This window comes from Nansenia antarctica (genome assembly GCF_963989245.1).
Source record: "Nansenia antarctica genome assembly, chromosome: 9".
NCBI classification, from domain to species: domain Eukaryota; kingdom Metazoa; phylum Chordata; class Actinopteri; order Argentiniformes; family Microstomatidae; genus Nansenia; species Nansenia antarctica.
This window is the reverse complement of record NC_137679.1, coordinates 15,529,084-15,543,718: the sequence shown is the minus strand read 5'-3', so window position 1 is coordinate 15,543,718 and position 14,635 is coordinate 15,529,084. Positions and strand designations below refer to the sequence as shown.

Sequence of the window (14,635 nt, the reverse complement as noted above, 5' to 3'; positions counted from 1 at the left end):
CTCTTTGTTGTTTAAAGTCTACTACGGTCTGTTTGAACTAGCGATGGGTTAGCATGGCTTGCTTTACAACCAAGCTGAACAGAATATAGCATTAAACCCTAACCAGAACCCGACAATTATTTCATTATTCAATAGTCGACACATTCACAACAAGTTGTGTTTTAAAACAACCTTTGAGTCAAGATATCTAGAATAGAGCAGGTCAGAGTAGAGCAGGGTTAGAGTAGAGCAGGTCAGAGTAGAGCAGGGTCAGAGTAGAGCAGGTCAGAGTAGAGCAGGTCAGAATAGAGCAGGTCAGAGTAGAGGAGGTCAGAGTAGAGCAGGTCAGAGTAGAGCAGGGTTAGAGTAGAGCAGGGTTAGAGTAGAGCAGGTCAGAGTAGAGCAGGTCAGAGTAGAGCAGGTCAGAGTAGAGCAGGTCAGAGTAGAGCAGGTCAGAGTAGAGCAGGGTCAGAGTAGAGCAGGTCAGAGTAGAGCAGGGTCAGAGTAGAGCAGGTCAGAGTAGAGCAGGTCAGAGTAGAGCAGGTCAGAGTAGAGCAGGTCAGAGTAGAGCAGGTCAGAGTAGAGCAGGTCAGAGTAGAGCAGGGTCAGAGTAGAGCAGGTCAGAGTAGAGCAGGTCAGAGTAGAGCAGGTCAGAGTAGAGCAGGTCAGAGTAGAGCAGGGTCAGCACCAGGGTCTTGAATCTGATGTGAGCTGCTATCGGGAGCCAGTGAACCAGTGAAGGGTGCGAAGGAGGGGGGTAACATGAGAACATTTGGGGAGGTTGAACACCAGAGGGGCAGCAGCATTCTGGATGAGCAGCAGAGGTCTGATGGCGGAGGCGGGGAGCCCGGCCAGGAGTGTGTTGCAGTAGTCAAGGCGGGAGATGACCAGTGACTGGACCAAGAGTTGCGCTGCTTCTCTGGTGAGGAATGGTCGTATCCTTCTGATGTTGTAATGTAGAGGAAGAATCTGCAGGAGCGTGCTGTCGTTGCGATGTTCTCCGCACAGGATAGGCGGTTGTCGAGGATCACCCCAAGGTTCTTTGCTGTCTGGGAGGAGGTCACCGTAGAGTTCTCCACTGTGATGGTGAAGTCTTGGAGAGGGCAGGCTTTCCCAGGGATGAAGAGTAGGTCTGCTATGTTTTACAGTTCCTACACTAGCCAGAAGAGAGGGGTGGCAATCCTTATTTCAAACAGTCCAATTTGAATTCCATAAAGAACTCAAAGAGGGAGTACTAGTTAAATATCTCAGGGACAAAGAGGGACTACTAGTTAAAGGAAAGCTAGAAAACAAAATGGTGACATGCCCCCCCAGAGAGTACCAAAGGTTTTAAAAACTCTGTTTGACATCATCGCCTTAGAGACTCAAGGGTTAGGGATAGGGTTAGGCCTTAGAGACTCAAGGGTTAGGATTAGGTCTTAGAGACTGAAGGTATCTTGATATGCGGAGGGGTTAGGGTTAGATAGGGTAGATTGGCAGATGTATCAGACCACAATGTGATTAGTTTGTCAATACTGAATAACACCTGAATAATAAGAAAAAAAAGTACTTGGAGGCTCAATGTGGGTATTTTGAATAACAAGGCAAATGTGGAACGAATAAGGGAAGAAATAAAAAGCTATATAGAAGAGAATGATAACAGGGATGTGGACCCTGTTATTCTGTGGGATGCTATGAAGGCAGTTATTTGTGGAAAGCTGACCGCCTTGAAATCACAGGCCCGGCGAGCTGCATACCAACTCAAAGTTGGGAAATTGAGAGAATTGGAGAAAAAACATAAAAACACAGAGGTTCAGTTGGTACTACAATAAATTAAGGAAACAAGGGGGGAGATAGATGAGATTCTCAGGGGAGATGTAGAAAAAATGGCAAGATTTCGTGACTTATAACTATCTCCATTTTTGTCAAAATTGAGGGGTTTTTACATAATCTGATCCAATCGGTGTTTATTAATGCCTGTGTGGTGTTATTTTTAAAATGTTGAAATTTCTTAGTTAGTAATTAATAAAATACAAAGGTACCATCTCATAAAACATAATGGAATGTAAAAACTTTGACGCTCAATATCTCTGAACTACCCTAAACGGAGATAGAACCTTATAATTCTAAGCTCACGATTTGTCAAACTTACTACTGATTTGAATCAGGTCCAAAAGCAACTAGACCACTAATACAATTTACAAAATAAGGGATCCCCAAACCAAACAAATATTACATGAGCCAGAGGAGATAGAAAGAATATTCCAAGAAATATTCCAAGAAATGTGTCTTTTATTTCAAAACACCATCAGCTGATGAAAAAACGATGAGACGTTTTCTCACCTCACTCGACCTGCCGTCTATTGGATGATAGATTGATTGATTGAATTGATTGAAAACTTTATTAGAAGATTTGCAGAAGTAGGTACATGAAAGTACATATTACATACAAGGTCAACTAAAAGGATAAAAACCCAAGAAAGCCACTGGCTTATTTCAATTGGGGTCCTTGATTCTCAATTCATCATTACATGTAAGACAGACAAAAAAAAAAAAAAAACTTACTTGAGATGACTCACTTACTGTGTCACTCACACATTTTAGACCGCCCAAGACTGTGTAGAAATACAATATTATAGAACACTCATGCAGTACGTCTCCCTGGAAATTACACGTGTGACTGTCTCTTCATAGAAATAAAATGGACTAGATCGCGTTCAATCAAGTTGCTGTAATCATGTGAAGACTCCAACTCCCAGCGAGCACCGGGGCAGTGTTCCTCCAGGCAGACAGCTGAACGGTGTGAACACTCCAACTCCCAGCGAGCACCCGGGCAGACAGCTGAACGGTGTGAACACTCCAACTCCCAGCGAGCACCGGGGCAGTGTTCCTCCAGGCAGACAGCTGAACGGTGTGATCGCCATAACTGGGAGCCGGGTACGGTTTTGGCTTCGAGGTGAGTTGTTATTCTAAAACATTCAACGATGCATTGAATGGAAATATTGTTGTCACCCGACAGTAAGAATGTCGTATTACATTTTGAACAGATTTGGACGGTAGAGCTTTCTTGACAAGCGGTGGCTCGCTAAAGTGACAAGACACGCCTATGTTCCCTGTCTGGGCCCGTGTGGAGGGGAGGGTGTAGGGTAGGGTTAGGAGGGTGGAGGGGAGGGGAGGGTTAGGAGGGTGTAGGGTAGGGTTAGGAGGGTGGGGTTAGGAGGGAGGGTTAGGAGGGTGTAGGGTAGGGTTAGGAGGGTGTAGGGTAGGGTTAGGAGGGTGTAGAGGAGGGTGTAGGGAAGGGTTAGGAGGGTGGGGTTAGGGGGGAGGGTTAGTAGGGTAGGGTTAGGAGGGTGTAGAGGAGGGTGTAGGGTAGGGTTAGGACTGGTGTAGGGTAGGGTTAGGAGGGTGTAGGGTAGGGTTAGGAGGGTGTAGGGTAGGGTTAGGAGGGTGGGGTGTAGAGGAGGGTTAGGAGGGTGTAGGGTTAGGAGGGTGTAGGGTAGGGTTAGGAGGGTGTAGGGTAGGGTTAGGAAGGTGTAGGGTAGGGTTAGGAGGGTGGAGGGTAGGGTTAGGAGGGTCTAGGGTAGGGTTAGGAGGGTGGGGTTAGGAGGGTGGAGGGTTAGGAGTGTGTAGGGTAGGGTTAGGAGGGTGGGGGGTAGGGTAGGGTTAGGAGGGTGGAGGGTAGGGTTAGGAGGGTGTAGGGTAGGGTTAGGAGGGTGGAGGGTAGGGTTAGAGGGTCTAGGGTAGGGTTAGGAGGGTGGTGTTAGGAGGGTGGAGGGTGGAGGGCTAGGAGGGTATTTATAGTCCTCGGTCCTACAACACGTGTTGTTGACCAATTAGTTTAGCTTTCACGGTCGCTAACTGCTCTTCACCTAGGGAGTCGACTAACCCTATCCCTCCACCCTAACCCTAGCAGTGTCACTGTGTTAGTTGTAGATGTGATACTGTTGGTGTTAGTTGTAGCTAGCTGTGTTACTGTGTTAGTTGTAGCTGTGTTACTGTGTTAGTTGTAGCTATGTTACTGTGTTAGTTGTAGCTGTGTTACTGTGTTAGTTGTAGCTGTGTTACTGTGTTAGTTGTAGCTGTGTTACTGTGTTAGTTGTAGCTGTGTTACTGTGTTAGTTGTAGCTGTGTTACTGTGTTAGTTGTAGCTAGCTGTGTTACTGTGTTAGTTGTAGCTGTGTTACTGTGTTAGTTGTAGCTATGTTACTGTGTTAGTTGTAGCTGTGTTACTGTGTTAGTTGTAGCTGTGTTACTGTGTTAGTTGTAGCTGTGTTACTGTGTTAGTTGTAGCTGTGTTACTGTGTTAGTTGTAGCTAGCTGTGTTACTGTGTTAGTTGTAGCTGTGTTACAGTGTAAGTTGCGAGGGTGAAGCACATGACTCGTGCTGTCACCGGGAGATGGGATGACAGCAGGCGCGTGCTGATCAAAACAAGCCGTGTGTGTGTGTGTGTGTGTGTGTGTGTGTGTGTGTGTGTGTGTGTGTGTGTGTGTGTGTGTGTGTGTGAGAGAGAGAGAGAGAGAGAGAGAGAGACACACACAGACACACAGTTAGATATACAGGTAGGTTATCAGACAGACAGACAGACAGACAGACAGACAGATGTACAGGTAGGTTAACAGACAGACAGATATACAGACAGACAGACAGATACAGACAGACAGATAGATAGACAGACAGACAGGTTATCAGACAGAGAGACAGATATACAGACATAGACAGACAGACTGTGGGGGTTCAAACCTGCTATACTGAGTTTTCAGGTATTTCCTCTTCCTGTCTAAATTCCTGTGGGTCTATTTCAGCCCCCCCCTCCCCAGACCTGAGCCCGCCCCCTCTCAGACCTGACCCCCCCTCTCAGACCTGAGACCCCCCCCCTCTGACCTGAGCTGGGGTAATGTAACCCAGCCTGGCCGTTGACGTGTGTGTGTGTGTGTGTGTGTGTGTGTGTGTGTGTGTGTGTGTGTGTGTGTTAAGCATGGGGGACAAGCCGATCTGGGAGCAGATAGGATCCAGCTTCGTACAACACTACTACCAGCTGTTTGACACGGACCGCACCCAGCTTGGAGCCATCTATGTGAGTTACACACACACACACACACTGTCATATATGTGAGTTACACCATACACACACACACACTGTCATATACTGTATGTGAGTTAAGCCTGGTACACACATAAAGATTTTCTAAATCTTAACAGATTTCTTTATCTGAGAGAGACCCCACACATGAAGATGAAAAATCATGGATTGAACAGTTTTGATCGTATTGTGTGTGGTGTGCTCCGATATTCCCAATACAGCAGACCACATACATAAAGATCTGTTCTACGAAAGTCTAGAGCAGGGGTCCCCAAACTTTTTTCTGTGAGGGCCACATCATTTTTCCTTTCTGTGATGGGGGGCCTGGGTCGGTCTCTAACATAAAATAATATGGAACGGTGTGAAATGGAGGCGGTTGCGCAAAGCAATTGCACGCAGGAGAGCACTGGTGGATGCAAACAAAGTCTAAACAGTTGAATTTGGATGGAATTTATACCTATAGTGATATGTCAATGAAATATAATCCGTTTTACAGTCTGATACATGAGGGAGGACCCTCATCATACACGGGGGGGCCCATGAAGCAGGGCTGTCTGGGGGTCCTTAAACATCAAACACTTAATTTCTTTCATTTCTGGTGAATTTAGATGCACCAATTTGTGCCCTTTCTGCATCCATTTATGGTGGAAATGTCATTATCTATGTAAAGGAAAACACAATATTCAGGCACCAGATGATCATTCAAAATGTAATGTAATATAATGCAATATAAGGCTCTCAGGCATTCTGTACTTTCAAATATGTATTCTCCTTGAGCAGTCAACATCAACTATCAGCTGTTTCGCTAGCAAACACGAAAGCTAACTTATTTGCGAAACAGCGCCCCCGCCACCAAGTCGGCTCAGTGCCGCAATTGCAGTTAGAAATGACAGAAATCCACCGAGTTCAACGCTTGTAGAAAATACGACCGTCAGAGTTTTGTCGAGAGCTGGAGGCGGCTAGAAATATGACAGAAATATGTTTCAATTCATCTGGTGCCTACTTGCTGACAGACTCACCGCGGGACACACCTCCTCCGCGATCACATTCATACATTTATTGACAAACTCATCAGCGCTGGCCCGAACGGATGACTGGTATAACTGGGTTTCGGGTATAAACGTATTCTGCTGAGCTGATTTTAGCTTCGACACTTCTCTGCTCTCATTTGGTCTTGTACACTAGCATACTTGTCTTTGTGGCGGGCTTCATAGTGTCGGCGCAGATTGTATTCTTTGAACACAGACACCGCTTCTTGACAGATGAGCCTTTTCTTTGCATTTAACAATAATAATCACTTGTGCACTGTTGGTTAAAAACCCTGCATTCTGAATCAACTTTTCTCTTTACCAACCGTTTGGCCATTTTTCATCTCTCTGAATGTTCGTTCTAGCTCGCGTGCACCTGCTACAGATCCGTGCTTGTTCACTATGGAACGTTACGTTGAATGTACCGCATTCTGTGGGCGGGTGAAACTAACTAATAATGTTATTAATGAAAATAGTTTATAGCTAAGGGACATTTTAATTTGAAAGCCAACCTCAGATATGATATGATTAAAACATATATATATAAAAAAAAAATCTAAATATGTTTCTGGCATTGTTGAGAGTGTGTGGGGGCGACGTTGTTCAAAGGGCCGGTCCAAGTGTGGGGGCGGGCCGTGTTCGGCCCGTGGGCCCTAGTTTGGGGACCCCTGGTCTAGAGTCTCGTCCCCCAAGCCAGAAATCTTGCGTGATCAGGATAGTAGTACCCTGACTGACCTGTACAAGGAAGCCATGTGCGACAGGGCAAATAAAGTGCTGAAGAACGAAAAGAAGAAGATGCGTCAGTCAGCTCGCTTCTTGATTGGCTACATTCCAGTCCATGTCACAATCGGACTCGGGAGTTGTCTGTTCTGCTCACACACAAGGATTTTTTATCGTATATATTGAACACGTTTAATATTTACGATCGTCAGATTTGCATAGGAATCAATTACACACTGTGTAGATTAGGATGTCACTTTCATAATTTTCTCTTGATCCTGACAAACTCCTCAGTCCCTGCCAGTGACAAATATACCCATAACTTGATGCAGCTACTATTCTTCACACGAAAGATGGTATAGAAACTGCATTGCATGTGCTGGATTTGCACTAAACTTGTAGATGCTTTGTAGTAAAAAGAAATAAACACATTTCCATCCACTTTCTTTGCTGTATCACTTGAATTCATTGTTGCAAACACAATTATGAATATAGATTATTTAAGGGATTATTTTTGGCCACTTGGTTATAGACCAATTTTGTAGAGTGACTGAGATGATGTTGTCCCATCGACTGTGCTTTTTCCTCTCCACCATTCAACTTTGTAGATTTCTGTAAGTCTCCCCAGGCCTCAGGGCCGCATTCCTGAGCAGTTTTGTTCCTCTCCATTTGCTCAGTTTGTAATGGCAACCTGATCCACACAGTGTGTAATTGATTCCTATGCAAATTAGAGACCCTCCTATAAAAACAAAGATATTAATTCCAGTTGCATAATCTATTGTCCTTGCATTAAGATGGACTCAATTCAACTTATTGAGAGATTTGAGCGTCTGGTATGAATACTTATGTACATGAGTTATTTCTGTATTTAAATTTTAATGAATGTACTGAAATTTCAAAAGATGTGTTTTCGCTTTGTCATTCTGGGGTATTATGTGTGGACTGATGGCAGTCAGGTACCCCTCTCTCTCCCTCTCCCTCTCTCTCTCCCTCTCCCTCTCTCTCCCTCTCCCACTCCCCCCCTCTCTCTCTCTCTCCCCCTCTCTTCCTCTCTCTCTCTCTCTCTCTCTCTCTCTCTCTCTCTCTCTCTCTCTCTCCCTCCAGATTGATGCCTCATGCCTTACATGGGAGGGACAGCAGTTCCAGGGGAAAGCAGCAATTGTAGAGAAACTCTCTGTGAGTTGTGTTTATATATGTTTATATACACTGAACAAAAATATAAACACTTTTGTTTTTGCTCCAATTTTTCACAAGTTGAAATCAAAGATCTAAGACTTTTTTTATCGACACAAAAGGCCTATTTCTCTCATATTTTGTTCACAAATTAGTTTAAATCTGTGTTAGTGAGCAATTCTCCTATGCAGAGATAATCCATCCACCTGACAGGTGTGGCATATCCAGATGCTGATTAGACAGCATGATTATTGCACAGGTGTGCCTTAGGCTGGTCACAATAAAAGGCCACTCTAAAATGTGCAGTTTTATCTTGAAAAGAGACATTTATTAGGCACTGAACTATGGATTTCACAGATATGCATTTACATTCTTGGGGGGGGGGGGGGGGGGGGTCAGAAAACCAGTCAGTATCTGGTGTGACCACCGTTTGCCTCACGCAGTGCAACACATCTACTTCACATAGAGTTGATCAGTGTTGATTGAGGCCTGTGGAATGTTGGTCCACTCCTCTTCCATGGCTGTGTGAAGCTGCTGGATATTGGCAGGAACTGGAACACGCTGTCATACACACCGATCCAGAGCCTCCCAAGCATGCTCAAGGGTGACATGTCTGGTGAGTATGCAGGCCATGCAATACTTGGGATGTTTACAGCTTCCAGGAATTGTGTACAGATCCTTGCAACACGGGGCTGTGCATTATCATGCTGCAACATGAGGTGATGGTGGTGGATGAATGTCACAACAATGGACCTCAGGATCTCATCACGGTATCTCTGTGCCATCAATAAAATGCACCTGTGTTCGTTGTCCGTAGCATATGCCTGTCCATACCAGAACCCCACCGCCACCATGGGCCACTCTATTCACAACGTTGAATTCAACTCGTGAAATATTGGACTAAAAACAAAAGTGTTGCGTTTATATTTTTGTTCAGTGTATGTTTATATGTTTATATATGTGACATGTTCTAATGTTTTGGTCCTCATGTCGGGATCCGATGTAATGATCTGAGTTTTTGAAAATAGAGATGGTTCATTGAAAGTGCTTGAATTCTCCCCTCTCTATATATATTCAATATTATAAAAAAATCCGTAATGTTAGTAAATACGTTACGCTGTCTGCAGGTGCCTCTCACCATATGAATCGCTCCACTTGCCTCAAGAAAGTTCTGGTGAAGTTGCTGGTTAAACAGCAGCAAGCAGCTGTAGCTAGCTAAGAGGATAGGATTAGGACTGTTAGTTTGAGAAAGGGCAAAATAGAAATACTACTCAACGAAAAAGTTAATGAACTGAAAAGCAAATGAAGGAACAGAGACAGAAGAATGGATGAACAAAAGAAAAAGAGAAAAGACCTTGTAAATTAAATGGATTAACTTAAAGATGAGACAAAAAATGCTCAAGACCTCGAATTAGCCCTCATAGCGGAGACCACAGGCAAACTGGAATGGATGAATGAACTGAAAAACAGTTGAAAGGGCATAGCCACAAAAAGCAAATGAACCAAAAAGGCCAGTAAGTTTGTGGATTTGAGAAAAATAAATCAAGGTCTTAAAAGTTTTTGAAAATAGACATGGGTCATTGAAAGTGCTTGAATTCCCCTCTCTCTCTCTTTTTAATTGAATATGTCTGAGCGGATAGTTCCTATTATATGAATTCTCATCTAGATCTGTCTCAAACTATGCTGTGTTGGGTCCTTGAATATGAGGGAATTGAGTCTTGAAAGTCCTTGAAAGGTGCTTGAATTTGATGTTTCAGAAGGTGTGAAAACCCTGGATTGGTTGCCGACATGCGGACCAAATGATCAGACTGTGTCACAGACTGTGTCACAGACTGTTCAACTGATACTTGATATATGCATACAACTGATAGCAGACAGTCTAACAGACAGTCTCCTTGACCCAGCTGTGGTGGTGGTGGTGGTGGTGGTTGATGATGATGATGATGATGATGTTATTGATGGTGATGGTGATGATGTTGGTGATGGTGATGGTGATGTTGTTGTTGTTGTTGTGGTGGTGGTGGTGGTGGTCCAGACCCTCCCGTTCACTAAGATCGCCCACAGTATCACGGCTCAGGACCACCAGCCCACGCCTGACAGCTGCATCATGAGCATGGTGGTGGGACAACTGAAGGTAGGATGCTCTCTGTCTCTCTCTCTCTCTCTGTCTCTCTATCTCTCTGTCTGTCTCTCTCTCTCTCTGTCTCTCTCTCTCTCTCTCCATCATTATCTCTCTCTCTCTCCATCATTATCTCTCACTCTGTCTCTCTCTCTCCATCATGTTCGTCATCAACATGAACGTGATTATAGATTCTGACTTAAGCTTTGAGCCTCACATCAAATCTATCACTAGAAATGCTTTTTATCATCTACGGAATATTGCAAAAGTTAGACATTTTCTCTGGCAAGCTGATGCAGAAGTATTAATGCGTGCTTTTGTTATTACCAGTTTGGACTATTGTGGGCTATTGTGGTCTTCCGAAGAAGGCTATTGGCCAGCTGCATTAGCTGCATCAGCTGAATGAGTCCAAAATGCAGCAGCGAGAGTTTTAACCAAAACAAGCAGAATAGCTCAAATAACTCCTATTTTAGAGACTACACTGGCTTCCTGTTAAGTTCAGAATAGATTTCAAGATCCTTCTGCTTGTTTATAAAGCTCTCACTGGCACAGCACCAGAATATTTGAAAGACCTTTTGCTAGCATATCAGCCCAATAGAGCTCTCAGGTCTTCTGATGCTGGTTTTCTCTGTGTACCACATGTACAAAAGAAGAGATTTGGTGAGGCTGCATTCTCATTTTATGCACCCAAATTGTGTCTTCACTGCCAGTTTACATTAGGGATGCAAATATTCTCAAGTCAAGACTAAAAACCCATCTTTTTAATATTGCCTTTAAATGACTAAATAATTCAATTATAATTATATAATGATTAAAGCACTTTGAGCTGCAGCGTTTACAGGAAAAGTGCTATACAAATAAAAGTTATTATTATCATTCTCTCACTATCATTCTCTCTCTCTCTCCATCATTTATCATCATAATTTTTACTAACCCCCCTCCCTCTCTCCCCCCCCCCAGGCAGATGAGGACCCCATCATGGGTTTCCACCAAAGTTTCATCCTGAAGAACATCAACGACGCTTGGGTCTGCACCAACGACATGTTCCGGCTCGCGCTGCACAACTTCGGCTAGACGCAGCAGCCCCCTCTGGTGGTCAGGAGGGGCAGGACGGGAGGAGGAGGAGGAGGGGGTGGGGAGGGCTCCTTCCTCTCCCAGCCACGCCTGACACCCTCACCCTCCCTCCTGCATCACCCGACGCCTGTTTGACCAACAAACAAACAAACAAACAAACAAACAAACACCTCCGGATTCTAGATGTCAATCACAGACACCGTGCAGGCCCTGCCCCCACCCAGGCCTGGCCAATAGGAAGCAGACGTTCTCTGGCTGAGAGCTGGCAGAGCCAATCAGTGACCGTGTCCCTGCGCTGACGTCACCTGACCTCTACTGCATGACGCTGGAGATGCAGACAGGACAACACAACCCCCCCTCCCCTCCCCTCCCTCCCTCCCTCCCCCTGCCTGTCTTCCTCCTCCCTGTGTTGCTGTGTTTGTTGTTGTTGTTGTTGTTCTACCACAATTTGGTTGTTCTTTTGTTGTTGTTCTACCACAATTTCTTCTTCTTTTTAGACTTTAACTGACCGCTCCTTCCTTCATCGTCATGTCCGGTTGTTATAGCAGAGAACCATAAGAGGATGATGATCAATAACTAACCTGTTGTCCCCTGCTCCTCCCCCCCCCCCCCCCGCCGGCTCTGCCCCCTGATGATACTGAAGCACCAACACAATAAAACCTTGACTTTTTCTTAATGATTCTCAGATCTTTGTTCCTCTGCATGTTTCTCCCTCCATCTCTCCACTCTCTCCCCATCCATCTTTGTCCCTCCATCTCTCTCCCCCCCCCCCTCTCTCTCTCTCAGACTCAGAATTGCTTTTATCCAATGTACAGGTATACAAGAGTAAAATTCTTAGGCTTCTTAGGGTTCTTCAACATTGGCACTGCAGCAAGATACAAAATCAACTATAATAGAATCAGAAAAGTAAGTAATAATAAAGTAGAATAAAGTGATGGTAGTCTTACTACAGCGGGATCAGTCATACTGCTAATTTAATCTGAACAGGTAGATGGTCTTCCTGCTAGGCCCTGTGCAGTCTGGCACGCCATAGCCCTAGGTCAGTGGTTCTCAACCCTCTCCTCAGCGAACCCCAGCCGCTCCACATATTTGATCTGTTCCACCACCAGCACACCTGATTCAACTAATCAAGTACAAATCCTAATTGATTTGTTGAGTGTCCAACAAAGCCTCTGGCGGCCACTTCCACTGGGTAGAGCCTTGCGTTCCATCCACCTTCCTTGCGCTCCGCGACCAGGTCAGCATATTTCGCCCTCTTCCTTTCGTGGGCTGCCTCCAACCCCTCTTCCCATGGCACTGTGAGCTCAACCAGCAGTGCTGATTTTCCGGCTGAGGTCCACAGAACCATGTCCGGCAACAGTGGTGCTGGAGATCTTCCCTGCCTGCCAGGTCCTTCCCATCTCCCACTCCAGCCCTGGTGTCAGGAGCTTGGGTGCTGGTCTCTTGCTGGTATCGGCTGCGGGGCCCCCCTGCCTGAGGAAGTGGACCTGCTGTTTGCTCCCTGCTTGACTCTCGCTGTTTGCCTCTTGCCGTCTTTTCTCCACCAGCTTCCTGAGCACTTTGTCGTGCTACCATCTGAACCAGCCTTGTGCAAGTGCAGTTTTGCAACCTTGTCCCACAGAGGTCACAGGTTTGCTCAGTCCCAAACCACTGATGGAGGTTGCGAGGGCTGGGTAGGGTGCCGTAGGTTGCCCTGATGGTGAAGCTGAGTCGAGCCTGTGGCAGTTTCCAAACGTCTGCCCAGTTGATAGCTGGACTCGCGACACCCCCCCCACGTTGTCCAGCGCCCCTGCTGCCCTTGTGCCACGGACTCCACCCACCACCTGCCTTGCTCCAATCAGAATGACTTTGAACGCTGCCACAAAGAGGATAGGAGAGATGGAACATACCATTGCGATCCCCACTTCCAGCTGCTGCCAGCCAGTGGTGAGTTTTTGCAGCGCAAAGCACATGCATGTCTTGGAAGCAGCTCATCACCATGGCCTTGATGTTGTCTGGGATGTAGAAGAAATCCAGGCAATGAGCTGGTGGGGTACTGACCCATACGCATTGGCCAGGTCCCGCCATATGATGTGCAGATCTTTTTTCCCCTTGGTGAGGAAATTGCTTTATTAGGAATAGAATAACCCCTTGACATATGAGATCTCAGTTTCGAGGGGGTCTGGTCTGGATGGCGGTCTGGATCTGTTCCCAAATCACTGAGGCTCCACACAGCCTGGGAAACCTGGGACCCCGGCCTTCTGGCAGCTGGTGTCGATATAGCTGTTCTCCATTAGGTAGGTGGTCATCCTTCTTGCCATCACAGAGAAGAATATCTTCCCCTCAACGTTCAGTAAGGCTATACTTGAACTGACTTGTACGGTATCCCATTTGGTCCTGGTGCAGATGCTGATGCTGCTTGCAGGATCACCTGCCTCACCTCGCTGAGTTTTGGGGGGTGACATATCAAACAGGACTGATGGTTCTGCAGGCTTAGGCACGTAGCCTGGTGGGCCTAGGGGTTCATTCCTTGCATGGTCGCTGTACGCGGATGTGTTCCTCTAGCTCTTCTTTTGAGACCTCCAGCGTTCCACTGGTTTTCTCCTCGAGGAGCCCACGTGCATATCAGAATGGATTCCTGAAGAAGTTTGCTCTCTCCTTCTCTTTCCTCTTCCCAAATTTCGTTGTTTGGTACCTGTACTATATCAATGACAATAAAGACCATTCATTCATTCATTCATTCCTCCGTCACCGGATGCGCTCTGCCCTCCGTAGGCTAGCAAGCCTTCCCCATATCTCATCCCAGAGGACTTTCAGACCCTCTTTTTCTGCCTCTTCTGCTTTCCTCCAGCACTTGCAAAGCCTTCTGCTTGCCACCAGGTCATCGATTTCGTTCTCCCTCCTCCACATGGACCTTACTACTGCCTTCCTGGCGGTCACCTCGCCATACCTGCCACTGCATTCTTCATACAGGATTTCCCCTAACAGGTTTAGCTTGGCTTCCACTGGACCACAAAGGGTTCTCTGCAGCAGTTCACTCAGGTGTTCATCCAACTTCCTCCACTCCTCAGCTTCATTGGCCTTTGGCCACTTGAATATTGTTCTTTTGTCCGGCGCTCTTTAGGCTTCTTGGGGGTGCTACTGGGCTCAAACCTTGGGGGTGCTACTGGGCTCACACCTTGGGGCTGCTACTGAGCTCACATCTTGGGGGTGATCAGCATCCCTCCCTTTCTCCTGCTCTCTGCAACATTGGGCCTGATGACACTGTGGTTTTTGACCCGGCATTGGATCCCATTTGTCTGACCTGCCCTTTCCTGGGCAGAGCCAGGTTGTTTACGGCTACCGTCCCCTGAGTGTTTTTTATTTTTTTTTGTGATCAAGATTTTTTATTGCTTTTAACAACACATAACAATGACAATACAGAACAAGAAAGGAAGGGAGGGGAAAAAGAAAGAAAACAAAAAAGAAAAGGGGTTCGTCCCCTGAGTGTTGTAGTTTTTTCC

General features: G+C 46.0%; 1 protein-coding gene across 1 annotated transcript; it reads left to right on the top strand.

The window, feature by feature from the left end:
* Positions 1-2,868: 2,868 nt before the first annotated feature.
* On the top strand, positions 2,869-11,759 carry nutf2 (nuclear transport factor 2). The gene is made up of 5 exons (XM_080538993.1): positions 2,869-2,914; positions 4,934-5,033; positions 7,892-7,963; positions 9,996-10,094; positions 11,040-11,759. Exons 2-5 carry the CDS (start codon positions 4,935-4,937, stop codon positions 11,151-11,153), a joined length of 384 nt encoding a protein of 127 aa, XP_080395119.1. The 5' UTR covers positions 2,869-2,914; position 4,934; the 3' UTR covers positions 11,154-11,759.
* Positions 11,760-14,635: the final 2,876 nt, after the last annotated feature.